General features: G+C 46.5%; 1 protein-coding gene across 2 annotated transcripts in view; it reads left to right on the top strand.

Annotated features, from left to right (window-relative positions):
• ENPEP (glutamyl aminopeptidase) overlaps window positions 1-19,063 on the top strand; it is a 297,126-nt gene that overhangs the window by 208,608 nt on the left and 69,455 nt on the right. For both annotated transcript variants that reach the window (XM_078676092.1, XM_078676093.1), the window contains exon 14: window positions 1,189-1,339. In XM_078676092.1, coding sequence (XP_078532218.1) covers window positions 1,189-1,339 — 151 coding nt within the window. The remainder of the gene's footprint in view (window positions 1-1,188; window positions 1,340-19,063) is intronic.

Genomic DNA, 19,063 nt, shown 5'->3' with positions numbered 1-19,063 from the left:
TTTACTTGCAAATAAAATCTTGTAGTTTCTTGGGAGCACACCTATAGCGAACACTTCTTCTTGCATTACCATTTGTATTTCCCCTAACACTTCCTCCAGCCAAATCTTTCCGTGCAACACTATCCCCATGGTAGCCGGGATTTAGAGCAATGCGAGCAGTACTCCACCAATTTCCATCTGTCAATTTGACTGAATTTGTCCTCAATTTGCATACTTGCCTAGGTTTTTTAAATTTCGAAAAACCTTCACTCACAAATTTAGGATTTTTGACAGCACAGATTGTCCACATTTTGCTGAAGATTATTGGCACAATAGGTGGTAAGTCTCCAGACAAGGGGCCCGATGTAGGTCGGTCGGTAACGGCCGAAAATCGGTATTTTCGGCCGTTACCGACCGGTATTTAGTAAATGGTATGTAGGGCCACATATTTTACAGAATCGGTAAATTTACCAATCGGTAAATGTACCGATTCTGTAAAATACCGAATCGGTATTTATACCTATTCAGTAATTTTGATATGTAGGTGGGACTCTTCTGAGTCCCACAACCCTTACCGAATCTGTATTTTACCATCAAATATATTTGATGGTAAAATACCGATTCCGGTGTGCATGCACATGTGTGCATGCACACCTGTGTCATATGACAGGCAGACCTGCCCTTAGGGCAGGTATGCCTGCCACATGGCACCCGAACCTTTTTTGGGGGTGCTAAAGGGTGTCAAAGTGACACCCCCTGCACCCTTGTCAAAATCTGTATTTACCGATTCGGTAAATACCGACCGGTAATGCCCCATTCATTCCTATGGGCTTGAAAGCCCATAGGAATGAATGGGGCATTACCGGTCGGTATTTACCGAATCGGTAAATACAGATATTTACCGATTCGGTAAAAGGAACATCTGGATGTTCCTACATATCCACCCCTTAGGTTTACCGATTTTTAATTACCGAATCGGTAAAATTCGGTAATTAAAAATCGGTAAATCTATTTTACCTACATCGGGGCCCAGGTCTGCAACATAGGGCTCAAAATTATTGGTGAGTTACTGGAAATTAAAAAAAAATTGAAGTTCACTAACATGTTTCATAGAGCATAGAAGAGCCATACATAGGAATAGAGCACTCATAATTCTAAATCAGAATTGCCATTGGACTTGTATACACTAATTCATGCATTTCTTTTTAGTGCTGAACTTCTTAACTACACAACTGCTCTGAACCTGACAAAATATCTGGTGCACGAAGATGCCTATTTACCATGGCAGCGAGTTACGTCAGCCTTGTCATACCTCACAGATATGCTGGAAGACGACAGTGTGCTGTACCCAAAATTCAAGGTGTTGTATTTCTATATTGTTTTGAAAAAGGAGGGCAGCTGAATGAAGCTCACATGCCAAGTATCTAAAGCACACATGTTTTTGCGGGAGGTTACATTTTCAGGGGGGGCATATCGTCACACAAAAGCTGCAGTACTTAAAAGCACAGGTGTCATCTATGCCTCAAATGCATTTCCAGATGCTTGTGAGGAGATGAGGACTGACCCAAATGGCATATTTGCATGAACAAGGTTGGTATGATCAGGGCATGAACTAATACAATAGAAGCACATCATTCAAATAAATAAATAAAATGGAATTAAGCTTACAGCCATCAGGTTGTCATGCCTTCATCATCTCCTACCCCCCAATCTATCTAAAAACGCAGCTAAGAAGTATAAACACAGAATACTGAAATCGCACCCGGAGACATTGATATCAGATCCCAATTTCTCCACAAACAAGTGCATAATATCGAATGACCTCATGCTGCACACCAAAAAACGTGCACAGTGGAGAAACACCCTCAACTCCTTGCTTCGAATCTCAAATACCAGAAAAACCCCTCATGCCCTCAAACTGACGGTTATAGCTTTGGACATCTGCAAGGCGAATGCCACCATATCTATATACAATAATGGTAATATCCTCATACAAGCTTCTGATAGTAATCTAGCACTCATAGACGAGATCTTTCCTACTCTTAAAAGAGCAGCAAACAGCAAGAAAAATTCTCTCCCTGACACAACTCCTCCCGTTTTCCCGGAAGACATGCAACCTCTGCGACTTAATCCACTAACGACTCCAAGGAACCCTATCACTCGCCAAACCCCCAACGACTCCTACATGTCCCTCACAACTGACTCAATCACACCAGGGCCCACTGGTCCAGCTCGGACAACCATAACCATAGATAACAACCTATGATCTCTACACGTCCCTCACAACTGACTTAACCACACCAGGGCCCCTGGCCTCAGCTAGGACAGTCACAAGCATTGATAAGGTGCACCACACCCCCAATGATCCCTACATATCCCTCCCAACTGACTCAACCACACCAGGGCCCACGGGTCCAACTCGGACAGTCATAAGCTTTGAGAACGACCGCCACAATGGATGCACTCAACTGAGTCACCGGCTGACCAATGAAAAAAGCAACAACCAAAACGACATCCCTGACATTCCAACTACCCAACTAGCAGGCGAGCTATCTGACAAACCTCCCCTTGATCAGACACTTACATTGATCCCCGGTCAACCCCTAACACCCTCGATGCCTTACCCGCTCACCCAAACTCCACACGCAGCGAATATACCCCCTCCACATGCAGCATCCTCTCTTATGTTAGCACCTCTTAAGATCATCTCTCACTTCCACTCTGACCCACCTACTACCCTCCTTTCTCAACAAACCCCGTCAAAAACTAACAATGATATCCCCACCCAATCTGCTATCCAGATCTCAACGCTACCAGGCCGTAATGGAGGAACTACCACTATAAGGGAACACACGCCCACTCACTTAACTAAGTGTCCTAACCATGACTGGACCGCTCGATTCAATGAGTTAACCCTAGGTCTAGCCCAACGCAAGGATGAAATGCAAAATCTATCATCAATCACCAATGAACTCCTAAACTCTAATAAAGCCACTAGCGCCACAGTGAACCAAATTAGTCAGCACACAAGCAGGTACCTCACCACGAATCAACACCCAGACTATACAACACAGAGTAAAATACCCTCCCCCAATGACCCAGATTGACCTACGAGGGCAATGGATGATCTATCTGACAATGACTTACACGACCTTCTCATCTCATACACAAGGCATAATGAAATCAGCAAGTCTCTAGATGGCACCATCCAATCCATCTGACCCAACCCCTACAGAGAACCCACTCACAACTACATATCCATAATTAGGGAAAACCTCAAAAAAGTCATCATAATGCAATCCATCCTCACTCACCCGACTAGCAAATTAAAGTGTGCACTAATCAATTGCAGATCGGCTAACAAACATGCTACGGTCATTTATGATCTAATTCTCTCGAATTATCTGGACATCATCATCCTCACCGAGACATAGCTAAAGAGTTCCTCTGCTCCTATCCTTGACCTACTGGTCCCCCCTAGACATGATATATTTCGCATGGATAGAACTGAGAAACATGGAGGGGAGATAGCCTGCATCTATCGAAACACATTCACAGTTAAACAAGCAGACTCTATCTCCTTATCCTCCTGTGAATATCTTTGCACCAACATCTCGGACAACAAGAGCATCATCTGTCAACTTCACATAATATACCAACCCCCCGGGTGACAATCTGAAGTTCATTGATGAGCTAATGGAAGTCATTACAGCCAACGCCAACTCACAGGTGCCGCAGATCTTTCTGGGAGACTTCAATCTCCATTGGAACAATACCGGCCATCATGATGTAAGCGGTTTCAAATCCTTTCTGGCAGACCAGGAACTGTCCCAATTCTGTGACAGCCCAAACCATAACAAGGGGGAGACATTAGACCTCATCATAGTAAAAATAAACACTATGGGCCAGATATAGGTCGCCCAATACCGGTTGGTAACGGCCGAAATTACCGAATTTCAGCCGTTTCCGAACGGTATTTGGCATTTGGAATGTAGGTGGCATTTTTGTAGGATTCCGTATTTTACCGAATTGGTATCTTAAGGAATCAGTAAATTACCGATTTCTTAACAAACCGATTCGGTAAATTAACGAATCCGTAATGTAGAGAGCACTCGAGTGAGTGCTTTCCTCAGTTAAGGATTTGTTATTTACCACCAACTACAAGTTGGTGGCAAATAAAGAAAACCTTTGAAAAAGCAATTTTTTGCTTTTACAACACTGCGATGTGGCAGACATACATGCCCTTAGGGCATGTATGTGTGCCACATGTGCACCCGTGCACTATTCAGGGGTGCAACAGGGTGTCAATGTGACACCCTGCCACCCTTGTATGTGTTCCCCATTTACCAAATCGGTATTTACCAATTCGGTAATTCCCATTCATTCCTATTGGTTTCCAGGCCCATAGGAATGAATGGGAATTACCGATTCGGTAAATACCGAATTTTACCAATTCATTAAAATTTACCGAAAAATTACCTACGTACTATTTACCTATTCTTAAATACCAAATCGGTAAAATTCGGTATTTAAGAATCAGTAAATAGTATTTACCTACATCTGGCCCTATATATCTAGAACCCATCTCCCCATGTGACTGGACTGATCACTACAGCATCTTCTTCTTCATAAACAGTGAGGTAACTCCAAAACGAAACCAACCTACAAAAACAAAACAATGGAAAAGGAATATCGGTAATATCGATCTCAACGCCTTGATGTCCCAATGCAATTCCGCCCTGACACCATAAGCAGACATGGCCGACGTCCATGATCTTACGGACTTCTACAATGCCACTATGCTTAAAAATTCTGGATACCACAGCGCCCCTTCAAGAAAAAAATGTCTCCACCAAAATCTCCAAACCATGGTTCAATGAGAATCTTAACTCGGACCGGCGCAAGTTAAGGCTAGCTGAGCAAGCATGGAAATCAGCACCATCCACTGATCATCTACACCAACTTAGGGCACTGAGAAACACTTACAACAGAAAAATCTTAAAAGCTAAAGCAGACTTCTTCAAAACACCACTGAACCAAGCCATTCACCGTCCTAAAAAAATATTCCAAATCGTAAAACAACAATTTTGTAACTCTACAAACGTAGTGGAGCTAAGCAAACAGACTACCCCTAACTGTGACGAGCTTGCCAAATTCTTCCTAGAAAAATTAGAACCATTGAAAATGACATTCAATCCAAGAAAGAACCCCAACTATCTACTGACCAAGAAAAAACTCTTTACTCACAGATCAAGAACCTTTTCAGCCTGCCGATTGAAGTTCCAAAGAACAATGCCGACTGGCACTCCTTCTCGCCCATCACTGAACACTAAATCTATAGCACCCTGCTAGCGGTCAACCCTGCCAATCATTTCTCGGATTCGCAACCCCCATCTGCATTCAAAATTATAAAGTTCTATATTCTACCAATATGGGCAAAAATTGTCAACGCCTCTCTGAGGCAAGGTTCCATACCGGACTGTCTGAAAATAGGGCAGGTCACACCTATACTAAAGAAAGCCAACTCCCTCTCCACAGACATCAACAACTATCGCCCTATATCCAGCATCCCCACTCTGGCAAAGTTATTGGAAAAATGTGTACAAATTCAACTTTGCAATCACATCGAGAACTTCAACCTCCTAGATAAACACCAATCCGGCTTCCGTCAAGGTCACAGTACTGAATCAGCACTCACCCATATAATGGATGACATTTTAAAAATGTTAGATCATAATGAATCATGCCTATTGATACTTCTTGAACTATCTTCCGCTTTCGACACGGTTAAACACGACAATCTACTGTCCCTATTTAAACGAAGGATGGGCCTAACCGGTCCAGTGTTACAATGGTTTACCTCCTTCCGAAGCAACAGAGCCTAAAGATTCAAGTTGAAGCAATCATTCTCTCAACCCTCCATGGTCACACTAGGAGTTCTAGAAAAAAACAAAAGTAGGTACCCTCGAGATCCAATAGGGACGGGGTCAGGTATTTCAAATTTCACTAAATCCCTACTCTACTGACACATAATCATTTTTTTGCGTATTGCTACTTTTCTATATAGACACATATGATAATTAATAAAGTGCAAATCAACAGAACTATCTCAGAAGTACGTCAGCAGAACCAGCATGAATTAAACAATACATTTTTATTTTACTTAAAAACATCCATTTATAATGTAAAAAAGAGAGGATCAACCTCTACAGATTTAAAAACAATATTACAATTCATATGCAAACAAAACCAGACAGTCGACCCAGCGTTTCGGTGATTCTATTGAAACACCTTCTTCAGGATGGTTTGTTCTATAGTCCTTGTATGTAGACTATTAGTCAGTTCTGATAGCTTAAAAAAACGAACAATTCAGCTCTGTGGTTTTTACACTGTTGCCGGATTTCGGTGTTGTCAGATAAAACACCCTTGTTAGGTTCAATAAAAGAAACTATAGGAAGCTGTGCGTTGGATGGCCACCGTATAAACAACTCCATTGTAATATTGACTGGCTTATTGAAGCAAGTAGGCCATTTTGAGTTTATTAACTCCCAATCATTAAGAATATTCCAATATTTTATACACCCTTCTTGTATTGGGGCCACTCTTTTTTCTCATTGAGGATCTTTGGATAGCGAGACGGCCTCCCTGCCTCCAGACGTACAGCTTCCGGGTCGTGGTATCCACGACCCAGAAGATCCTCAATGAGAAAAAAGAGCATATTGTGCTTTTAATGAGTGCAGGTTATCAGAAGGGAAAAGTAGACGGTGTGGAAGCCAACACACAGGGAAGTGACAGACGGTATAGCTTTTGCGGCATGACTGACTCACTCTATAATTCATAATTGTTCAACTTGGCTCTGATCCAAAAAACTCTGCACCCATTTATCGGCTGAGAGCTAAGACCCCCACAAAGTTTAGTGCAGTCAATGACAGCATCTGCCTTATGGAATCCCTCAGCTCTCCTCCCTTAAATACTTTTTTTCACACCCTGCCAGAACAGGAGGTGAAGTCTGAATGTGCCAGCTAGCACAGTATACAGAGCTGAGTAGCCCCACACACCTACAAACTACCCCTGTGCGCTGTACACAGCACTCATAATGTAGCCTGACACTAGTCAGCTATGTAGGCAGTAATGGGAGTCTCTTCTTTAGCCCTGAAAGGTAATTTTGACTTTCAGTGACCTTGTTTTTACATAAGGTGCATGCGTACAATACATGTTTATGTGAAGGTCTCTGGTGCCTTAGCTCATAAATTATTTTCTGAAGCGTGATGGACGCAAGGATGGAAGCCACCACTTGGGCATGGAAGATCTGACTTGGCATTGCTATACTCCCTCGCAATCTCCTTCCATATTAATCCGATCTTCCTTTATCAAACAAGGGGGCAGTAAGGGAATTACTATTGAAATCTGGCGTCAATCATCATCATCATCTATGTGTCATGGGGAAGTTTAGCTCTCTAGATCAATTCAAGGCAGGTAGAGGGACCAATCCCCTGGACATGTTCAAATATATTAGTATACGGTATACAGTATGCAAGGCTATGCCCTGCTCCAAAAACTAACCTATTGAGTGCAAACCTTTGACACAAATTATACCATCTACGGAATCTCCGCATTGGGTGACTAGATCATATACCCTGGCAAGCCAGGCTTCTGGTAAGAGGGCAGATAATATCAGATTAACTTGACAATAATATGGGGCGTGGCCACGGAGGTCGACCAAGATGGCTGCCTCCGATTGAAGCTCCGCCGTTCGGGCGGGCAATTTACCACATCCTGCGGGCCTAAACCGGACCTGCCCCTGCAGCCTACCTCCATCCTGAAGCTGTGGCGATTTGCCACCATCCGGTACCTGTCAGGAGTGACCTGAGAGGCGACATCGGCGGAGGGGACAGAGCGCCACCCCCTTGCCTGCACCCGGCTGACAGGTGCGTTGCCTTGTCCCACGCTCGCTCGGGGCGCTGGGGGGGCCCCCACGCTCACCCTCCGGTCTGGGCTAGGGGAGGGGCTCCGCCGGACCCGCGGCTCTGGGGCGTGCTGTGGCCTTTGGGCCTGGTGCGTAGGCCGGAGCCGGGGGGCTCGATTTGCGGCCCGGCCCTGCGGACTCTGGGGGTTTGTGCATGGTGTCCTGGGCGCTGCCGGGGGTGCGTGGGCTGTGACGGGCACCTTGGGTGTTTGCGCCACATCGGTGCCTTCCTCCCGCGGCCTCTTGGTGGGTGAAGTCGCGACGCTGCAGGCCCATCTGATCAGCCTTCGCTCCCATGGCAGCTCCAACCAGTCTCTTCGCCAGGGCGCGCAGCCTCTTCAATTCACGCCTTCTCTGAAGTCCAGGGGTCGGAGCATCGTCCTTGCCTGCTGCGACGTGTGGGGGGCACTTCTTTCCGGATACAGTGGTGGCATGTGCATGGCCTCTCTCTCTCCACTGTGCCACGTCCTGCCCCTCGGCTTAGGACGCAGCCCGAGGTACCGACGGACAGAGCGGGGCCTCATTGCCTGAGCGAGCGCCAGGAGAGGTGAGGTCTGATCCCAAGAGTTTTCTGGGAAACAAATTCTTTCAGAGACACCATTTCCAGAATCTGGAACTCCGCAAAATGGTAGGGTTTCTCTGATTATTTATCGTTTCGCACTTTTTGGCAGTAGTGTTTTATTATTGGTCCTGAAGAAAGCCACTGGGCTACCTACCGTCCTTGAATGGCTGAAACATGTCGACCTATTTAAATATCACAAGATAGTTACCATCTATTCATACTATCAAAACACTATTTTTAATCTTGACATTATGATGAGGCGTCAATAGATTTGTTCTTTGGCATCATAATAGTCAATTTTAGCTTCACTTTCACTTTTTTCAACCTGCAATTTGTTTCTCAGCACCACCGCATCTTTATCTTTGGCTGTTTTACATCACTGGTGGATCTATCCGAGGATGTCTCACGATAACAACTAGTGAGACACCTGGATGAGATACCAGTCTGCCTGTATAAAATCCCAGATGATGATGCTCTGCTATTGGGTGGGCTGATGGGGTTTCTGTACACTGTGGAGTCACACACATAAGACACAGCCTATGCCACTTTGGTTCCTTCTTAGCCACATATCATTTGACCACTAGTATCCCATTTTGTTGTTAGTACAGTCGGATTGGGGGATAGGACACTAGAGGGTCGGTAATCTCAATTCCCCTTGGACCCTCCATGAAAGTTTTTTGTTTATTGTTATTTGCTTATCGCCCGTTGGCATTTCACCTGGTTTGAACCCCTGCTGACCTGTAGGCAGGAGTGTCTACCTCCTGGGCCTTCCTGCTAGTGCTCGTCGCTTTGCTGGGGATGCTCCGCTACTCCCTGCTGCCCACCCGCCGTCATGGGGAAAAGGGACCCTAACCAGTGGAAGTTGAGCTTCGACAAGACCTCCCTACTGGCTGCTGATGCCCCCCCTGGATCCTCTTCGGGCGCGGCGGCTCCCCCCGCTTATGAAGACACTACCTCCCTTGTCACAGCCATGATGGGTGAGATGAGGGCCGATTTCAAGGCACTAGACAGCAGATTTGACACTCTGGAGCAAAAGCTGGCTGACATGGGGTCTAAAGTCCAGGCCCAAGACCGCCGGCTGGACGTTGTCGAATCCCGAGTATCTGACATTGAAGACGCGGCTACCACATCATTAAAGCGGCTCGAACGTGCCGAAAAAATACTAAAGGAAGTGGCCATTAAAAATGAAGACCTAGAGGCGCGTGGACGACGCAACAACATCCGCATTTTAGGCGTGGCGGAGACTACCCAAACTGATAGAATTGGCGTGTTCGTCGAAAATCTCCTCATCGAATTGTTTGGCAGGGAATCATTCACTCGGGGGTTTGTGGTGGAGCGGGCCCATTGTTCCCTGGGGCCTCGGCCGGGTCAACCACCGCGTCCCATAATTGCCAGGATCATGAACTTCCGCGACTCTGCCCTTCGAGCTGCTCGTGAAAAGGGAGAGATACAGTGGCAGGGTGGCGCACTGTCCTTCTATCCGGGCTTCACCCTCATGGTACAAGAAGCGCGATGAAAGTACACTGGAGTTAAAGCTGCCCTGAGGAATCTAGGCCTTAAATACGGTATGCTTTACCCTGCACGCCTCAAGGTTGAAGTAGCTGGCAGATTTAGCATTTTTGACAGCCCCACGGAGGCAAAGGAGTTTTGTCAGACCTATAAAAAACAGGGTTCTCAATCAAACACCGACTCCAGAATGCCCTCCCCGGGGTGGAGTGAATCCCAGCACAGCGTTGAACTATTCTCGGACTCTGGCCCTGGCTGACATTTTCACATGTTTTCTGTATCATCAGCTTTGGGATTGCTGGACTGAATTCAAGTCAGGTTCATCCATGATTAATCGTGTTGGTTTGCCCGGATGTCGTGGCGTCGCTGCCCCCCATGGCGAATGCCTCTGATGTCTTGGTTTTGCAGGATTTTTTGATGCAGTGGTCTATGTATGCAATGCAACTATGCCATGTTTATCGCTTCATTTCACCTCCACATTGGGTTGGGTTTTCCTCTTAGGGGTTTATAAGAGGTTGGGAGGGGGGTAGGGGGGGGGGGTTATTTGGTACTGTTTCATTTTTTCTTGTTAAATCATTTGTCGTCTTACGGAGTATGAGGTGAGCCACTCATTGTATAGGTCAATTTTGTCCTCCATGTCTATATGGCCAAGTTAGGTTTGCAGCTCAGCCCTTCCGAGCTTTCGTTAATGTCCTGGAATGTTCGGGGACTGAACAACTTTAAGAAATGTAAGCAGGTCCTTAACTATATAGCCAGGCACAGGATTGATATAGTCTTTTTACAGGAGACACACTTATCCCTCGCTGACACTACACATGTCGCTAGGAGCTGGGGTGTACACCGCTACTTCTCCCACTACAGCAGCTATTCCAGGGGGGTTGCTATATGTATTCACAAGCCTGTACCATTTGCTCCATCTCATACAATCATCGACAAAGACGGCAGATATGTCATAGTCGCGGGGACCCTTTTGGGGCACAAGATCACACTGGTTGGGGTTTACGGCCCTAACACCGACACCCCTTCATTTTTCCATGAATTACAGGTTCATTTACTCAATTTGGTGCCAGGTTTATTAATCGTTGGAGGTGACTTCAATCTGTTGTTTTATCCTGCCAGAGATAGCACATCTACTTCCCCTGACACTAAGGCCCGCTCACGCCCAGTGCTCCTTGACATATGCTCCCACTTTGCTCTTATTGACATTGAAGCCGCCATGCATGCATTGTCGCCTGCCTATTCCCATTACTCCGGGTACCACGATACCTGGACCAGGATCGATTACTGGCTCATCTCCCTGGGGTGGTTGGCTGGGTAGATGACCTTCTTACACTCCCATGCACCCTGTCTGATCACTCTCCCATAGTCCTGAGATTGAGGATTCCTAGGGCGGGTGGCTATGAGAGGCAATGGCGCTTTCCCGGGAGGGCCCTGATGGACCTTGTTTTAACGGAAGAGGTTAGGCTGGCCCTTGAGGAATACTTTGAGCTTAATACGGGCACGGTGGACACCTGGGCGGTCCTTTGGGAGGGAGTCAAGGCCACCATTCGGGGTGTTTGCATAGCTAAGCACGCTGGTGTGTTGCATGACGTCCGTACTACTCTGACCCGAATTGAGCGAGACATTGCCGCGCTTGACGTGGAACAGCTCCGTTCTCACTCTGCCGAGAGAGAGGCCAAGCGTTTACAGTTGATGGTGAAGTTTCGAGATGAGGCCGATAGAGAATTAAGATTTTTGACTAAACAGAACTCGGCTCGGCAGTATGGGGAGGGTGACAGACAGGGCAGGCTTTTGGCACACTTCCTTCGTCCCCCTAACACTTCATCTTACATTACGGAAATTAGAAGCCCCACGGGAGACATACTCCGTACCACACCTGAGGTTTGTGAGGCCTTTTTATCTTACTATAAATCCTTGTATACATCCACGTTATTGGATGACCGCACAGAACGAGGGGACTACCTCAACGAGATTGCGCTGGTTTACTTAGAGAAATACATGCAGGACTTCTTGGCCACCTCTATCACACAAGATAGTATTGTTGAAGCTATTGACTCCTTGAGAGGTTCCTCGGCACCGGGCCTGGATGGTTTCTCAGCGGACTTCTACAAGACCTATAAGGAAGTATTGGTCCCTCGCTTGGTGGAGGTCTATGCTGAGGCTCTCGAAACTGGCTACTTGCCACCCACTTTCAGGGAGGCGGTCATCGTGCTGCTCCCAAAATCGGGCAAGGACACCACCATGTGTAGTTCATATAGACCTCTATCTCTATTAAACCTGGATTACAAGATCCTAGCAAAGGTCATTGCCATCCGACTATCGTTGCTGATGGAATCAATTATATCTCCGGCTCTGTCCGGCTTTGTTCCGCACTGATCTACCTAACTCAATCTTCGGACCCTCTTCTCTGTGTTGCACCGCATTGATCCGGCCACTCCTGCAGCAGCGGTTCTTCTTGATGCTGAAAAGGCATTTGACTCTCTGAAATGGCCCTTCTTTTTGTCCATTATGAGACGTATGGGAATGCCTGAATGTTTCGTCTTCACAGTTGCACTGTTATATACACTTCCCATGGCCAGAATACGTCTCAATGGCACCATCACAGAGCAATTCCCCCTAACGCGAGGCACGCGACAAGGATGCCCCTTGTCACCGCTGCTGTACATTTTAGCAATGAACCCATTGCTCCGTCACTTTAAAGAGAACCACTTACACCGCGGTCTCCAGTTTCATACGGGCCCGCTATTAATTTCATTATATGCAGACGATACCATCTTATATGTCAGGCAGCCTCAGATCAACCTCGAGCCTTTGATTTTAGAGATAATTTGTTTTGGTAAATTCTCGGGACTACGCATTAATTGGCATAAGTTTGTCGTCTTTCCGCTCACCCCGGGTACAGGGGAGTGGACTTGTTCCTTCCCCCTTACATGGAACCGGGACTCGGTGAAATATTTAGGTATCCACGTACAGTTAGACACCGCTTCCACCATTAGATTGAACTACGACAACAGGGTGACTGTCCTGGAGGGCCAGGTTGAGAGATGGAATTGCCTCCCCTTATCTATGGCTGGACGTATTGCCATAATTAAAATGATAGTGCTGCCATGGTTCTTGTATCTCTTCAACAATATCCCTGTCCTCTTCGATGCGATCTGTATGGGAGGCTGATCTGGGCTACCCTATCTCGGACGAACAGTGGAAGTGGTGTTGTAGGGCCACAAAAGACGTCTCCCTCAACAGCAGGCATAAGCTTTTACACTTTTAATTTGTGCGTAGGTTATACCATACCCCAGCGCGCTCACACAGGATTGACCCTGAGCGTTCCCATGCCTGCCCCAAGTGCAAAGCCCCTTTCGCAGACTTCGCGCACCTCTCATGGTCCTGCCCACCAATTCAGGATTATTGGTCCCAGGTTCACCGCACGTTTAGTGATATGTTACACCTAAACCTAGTCCCCACCCCTGAAATTGCCCTTCTGGGCTATGTCGCCAACTTCCCACGTGCTGTGCGTAAACTAGCGGCACTGGTTTTTTTGTTGGTTAAGCGCGAGGTGGCACTGCTATGGTGTGATCGCCGTCCTCCGAAACATGGCTCTTGGCTCCGGAGTTTGGCCTTCTGCAACACTAACAGTGAGGAATTTTCAACTATGGTCCCCTCCACTTCTAGACCCATTGACATTTGGGGCCCATATCGCATGTACGTCACCAAAACTATGGCTGAGCGCCAGACATGTCAAGATCATCACATTGTTCCCCTAGGGGATAGGCTGAGGGGCTGTGCATTGATTCATTCTTTGTAAATTAATTTGTATGTTTTACAGAACAATGTTAATCTCCTGACGGCCGTGTGTGGCGTGTGGTTGAGCTACTGTCTATTGGGTTTAATGTTGATCGATAGTGGGTCGAGTTATGTGCTCTCCCCCCTCCCTAGGTGTTTCCATTACGCTTGTCTCCTCTTTCCCTTAATTTCATTTCCCTTTTGATATTTGGGATTTGCCGTATTATATCGAATCCTTATTGGGGATTGCTGTAATGTTTCCTGCCTCTAATCTGCCTATGACTTGGTCGATTGTTGTTATATGAGTATGCTCTGTCTCTTGTAATTTTACCCATGCGGTAACATGTGACACAATATTATACAACTAATTGTTTTAATTTTGGTGTTTTTGGAAAATGATGAATAAAGATTTTTAAAAAAACAAAAAACTTGACAATAAGATGTTAATAGTGAAATCTCAGTGGATTGTTGGATATAATGTTGCACTAAAACAGCACGTGTCTCTATTCTTTTTTTTAACAATTCTTTTTATTAAAACAAAGCATCAGTAAAAAACGCAGTACAGAAGAATAATGTCACATTCAACACATCAAACACGGGGGTACAGGGCACAAGAGTACATACACGCCAGGAACCTTACGGGGATGGGGTACATCAAAAACGGCATTCCTGGGTGGCACACAGATCTCTCTTCTATATTTATTCCAGGGTCTCCAAATTGAAGCCCACTTTCGAGGGCGACCTCTTGCCATAAAAACAGTTTTTCATCGGAACATGCACCAATCTAAGTTACTCTTCCAGGTCTCAAGGGTGAGAGGCTGTTTTGATCCCCACTGCTGGGCAATGTTCCTTTTCGCTATCATGAAGCTCAATGTGACCCACTGTGTCTGTGCGGAGTTAAGGTCAGTAGGTTCCCATATGTTAAGGAGGCACCTCCTCGCCTCTGGTAGCAGGGAAACCCCCAAAACCTCATGAATAGTGTTGTGAATCTTACGCCAGTACTCGGCAATATATCGACACTCCCAAATAACATGGAGGAATGTCCCCACGAGACAACAGTTCCGTCTCCACAATCCGGTATCAGACAGACCCATCTGTACAAGGCGGGGCCCCGTAACATAGACCCTATGTAATATTTTTAATTGAACGAGCCGCAGCCGTGCAGGAATGGCAACCACTTTAGGAGAAGACACAGCTGATTGCCAGTCCTCGTCATCGAGTTCTATTCCGTCTCGCACCCACTTATCCCTCAGCTCGGTAAGTAGGTCCGCCCTGTGATTAATTAACTTCTTATAGATCAGGGAGATCGTTTTTTCGGGGAGGTGACCATCTAAATTTCTATCCTCAAAGGCGAAGCCTCCCGGAAGGTCAGCGTCCACAGGCAGGGCTGCCTGTAGTGAATGACGAATTTGCGCATAGCGAAAGTATTCAGATCTCGTCAGCTCGAATTCATTCTGCATGTCCTCAAATGACTTAATCCTCCCCTTGCTCCAGATGTCTTTAATGGTAGAGATTCCTATCAGGTCCCACTTATCAAACCCTCTCGTCTTCCAAAGCTTACCCAGCTGCTCCGAATCAAAAAGTGGAGTAGCTAGTGTCAACTTGTCCCTCCATCCCAAAGAACTTGTGGCATCGTGCCAGATCCTAACCGCATGCCTAGTCGGTCCTGTCAAATCTAACTTTGGTGGCTTAGAGTACAATGCCCTATTAGATCTGCCTCCAGGGAGAAGCCATCTATCCATGGCGTAGCCGGGATCGGCAACGGGGCCATATGTCCTATGATTGATCGCGGCCAGCTGGGCAACCCAATAGTACCGTTTAATGTCAGGGAGGGCAATGCCTCCATCATACCAGGGGAGCATCAGCTTTGCTAAAGCAATATGGGGTCTGCCCTCCCATAAAAGGCTACGCTGCAACCCCTCCACCTCACGGAAATAGCTAGCCGGCACTACATCCAGGGAATTCTGAAGGGCATAAAGGAAACGAGGCAGAGCCATCATTTTGAAAAGAGCCGCTCGCCCCAACAAAGAGAGCGGAAGTTTCCTCCAGTTAGCGATGTCACTCCTAAGCCTCTGCAAAGGTGGAAGGAGATTTTTGGCATACCTGACTGCTGAGTCAAGAGAGATGAAAATCCCCAAATACTTGAACCCGTCTGTACTAATCTGAATGGGACAATTTCGCGGGGGATCGGGGGCTCTCCTCCGAGGACAAACAGCAGAGATTTCCCCCAATTAAGGGAGAGCCCGGAGTTCTTACCAAACGAGGCCAGGACGTCGCCTACAACAATTAGGGACTTACGGGGAGAGGTTAAATGACGCAGAATATCATCCGCGTAAAGGGAAATTCGGTCCTCCCAATCAGGGGACCACCGAATGCCCCGGATAGATGGCTCTCAGCGCAGCCAAGCCGCCAAGGGTTCCAAGGCCAGCGAGAAAATAAGGGGAAAGAGAGGGCAGCCCTGCCGAGTGCCACGACCAAGACGAAAGGACGCCGAGACCCGATTATTAACAACTATTTGGGTGAGTGGCTCAGTGTATAACAGGCGCACCCAGCCTATAAATTCAGGGCCAAATCCAAATTTAGTCAGGACCGACGACAGATAGAATTAATTTCAGTCTTGCCACATATCTAACGATTGGATCACACAAAGATTTCCCCTCATTTTATTTAATTTTTTTATTAAAATTTTTATTGAAACAAACAAACATACAAGGGAAAAAAAACCTCACAAGGCACAAAGACATTGATATATGATCATGAGTTCATGCAGGCAAAGCTCCAGTGTTAAACACATATATTGCAAATGATGAGCATGGGGTGAGAGGGGCGGACAAGGAGACGAGCACAGAGTCATTGGAAATATATAAAATCTGAATGTCAATTAGGGGGACGTAGAAACGTCAGGGTTTACATCATGTGGGGGGGTACATATATTCCCACGATAAGTGTTCCATTGAGACCAGATCCTACCCCATTTCCTGGGCCGGCCCCGGGAAAGGTACACCGTCTTTTCCCGAAACATGCACCAGTCCATGTTCTCCTTCCATTTAGATACAGTGGGAGGCCTGTGAGATCCCCAAAGCTGAGCAATGTCCCTTTTTGCAACCATATTTCCAATGGTCGCCCATGTAATCTGTGCTGTGCTGTAGTCGTTAGGCTCCCAGACATTCAACAGACAACGCCTGGCTTCGGGCAATAGCGACACACCCGTGACATTCTCCATCACAACATGTATTCTGGACCAAAATTCAACCACCTCAGGGCATTCCCACAATATATGGAGGAAGGTGCCAGACATTCCACAGCCACGCTTACCCGACCCATCCAAGGAATAACCCATTCGTACCAGACACGGCCCAGTAACATACACTCGATGGAGTACCTTAAGCTGAACGAACCTCAGGCGAGCGGGAACAGCAACTTCCTTGGGTGAGGACAAAGCAGATTGCCAGTCCTCATCATCCAATTCTAGTCCATCAGCACTCATTTCCCCTCATTTTAAATTGTGATTTTGATGTATTGTATATTGTTTGTCCTAAATTATTTGTTCTGAATTTTTGTGTTTTTATTCCCTCATTTTTTAATGAAATCGATCTTTTTATATAACTCTCGCCTGCTTGACATTTCATACTTACAAGTACTTGAATGACAAACTAATCATTAACGCATAGCAAATTTTGACTTTCTAGGAAGATACCTACATAGTGCTTTACCCTATCCTAGAAGTTCATTACTTTACCAGGGGGTATTTGTTTCCTCATATATCCGCCCACAGATAGGACCATTCTACTGTATCAAAAGCCATCAAGTGAAGCGATAATGGCCGGTTCCTGCAGGGTGTGGGCCCTGGCTATCATGGCATGCAACCTACGTAAATTCAGAACCGTGTTTCTATGGGGTGTTAGAAATGGGATTTCCGGTTGGCTAAGGCTTGCGCCAAAGCCAGGCAGAAACCACCACTCTAGTCAGGGCAAGGGAGTTACACGCCAAAGATAACCCCTGCTCACCCCCTAGGCAACGTGACGCGAGCAGTAAGTTTTATCCCGGAGGCAATGTGAGTTAAGTATTTGCGTACACACCCAGAAACAACATCCAAGGCCCCCCACAAAAGGAACTCCACACAAGGTTATATAAAAATAGCCTTTGTATTATACCAAACACATTAGATAATGAACACACACTTTTACAATGTGCCATAGGCACGGGCAGAATTTACAGGGGATTATATACATGGGACAGGGCCACATGGACCACTGTCAGGAATAAGCACTTGGTAGAACTTGCACATAGCACATATAATAACTATAGCGCCAAATAGCAACTGTAGACCACAACCAGTAACCACTGGCTAAAGATAAGTACCACCTACGCAATCCTAAACATTTTAGGCAAATATCACGCAGGGAACCATGAACACCCTAGTATAACCCATACTAGATAAAACAACCTCCTAAGCATAAACATATGTCTAGAGGTATCAGAACAGGGTGTGCAAAACATTCTATACACAGTACATTTCCTAGCACCCAAAGCATTAGCGCATAAATCATAATAGCACATAAATCACATTTATGTATGTATGTATGTATAGGCATTTATATAGCGCACTACTTACCCGTAGGGTCCCAAGGCGCTTCGACCGCTGCGAAACCCTTCCTGGCTTCCCTGAGAGATGGCCCCTTAATGGGTATCTCCAGGGTGAGACCAGGCATCCCCGGCGGTCTGGTGGGGCCGTTAGTGAAGATGAGGCAAGCTAATGCCCAGAGTTGCCGAGTGTGAATGCTGATCAGAGTGGGCACCGAAGCGAGAGAATTATCGAGTCCGCTGACCCTGGTCCAGAAACCTGCCGCGCCGGGAATCGAACCCTGGTCCCGGGCTGTCCTCTGCTCTCGGGTCTGCCACCTCTAACCAGTGAGCCACACTACTTCACATTTAGCGCAGAAATCACATTTAGCACACAACTCGCATCAAAGTCCAGGTCGCGCCACTGCGCCAAAACCTAAACGTAGCAGCTGCCCACTACTTGCTGGGCAGCTGAGGACAAGAACAGGGCCTAAACGCTGCAGCTGACACTAAGTGCTGCGCTGCTTTGGAAGGCCAAGATAGGGATGAAGGAGTGAGATTCACTCCTGAGTCCAAAGAACAAGTCCCCTAAAAAGCAAAACCTAAACGGTGCAGCTGCCCACTACTTGCTGGGCAGCTGTGAAACAGAACTGCGACAGGGCTCTCACTAGCCTTCTAGACAAGGACTGCGCCAACTGCTGGAGCCA

This window comes from Lissotriton helveticus, chromosome 2_1, assembly GCF_964261635.1.
Source record: "Lissotriton helveticus chromosome 2_1, aLisHel1.1, whole genome shotgun sequence".
Classification (NCBI taxonomy): domain Eukaryota; kingdom Metazoa; phylum Chordata; class Amphibia; order Caudata; family Salamandridae; genus Lissotriton; species Lissotriton helveticus.
The sequence above is the reverse complement of the archived record's forward strand: the minus strand, read 5'-3'. Positions and strand labels throughout refer to the sequence as shown.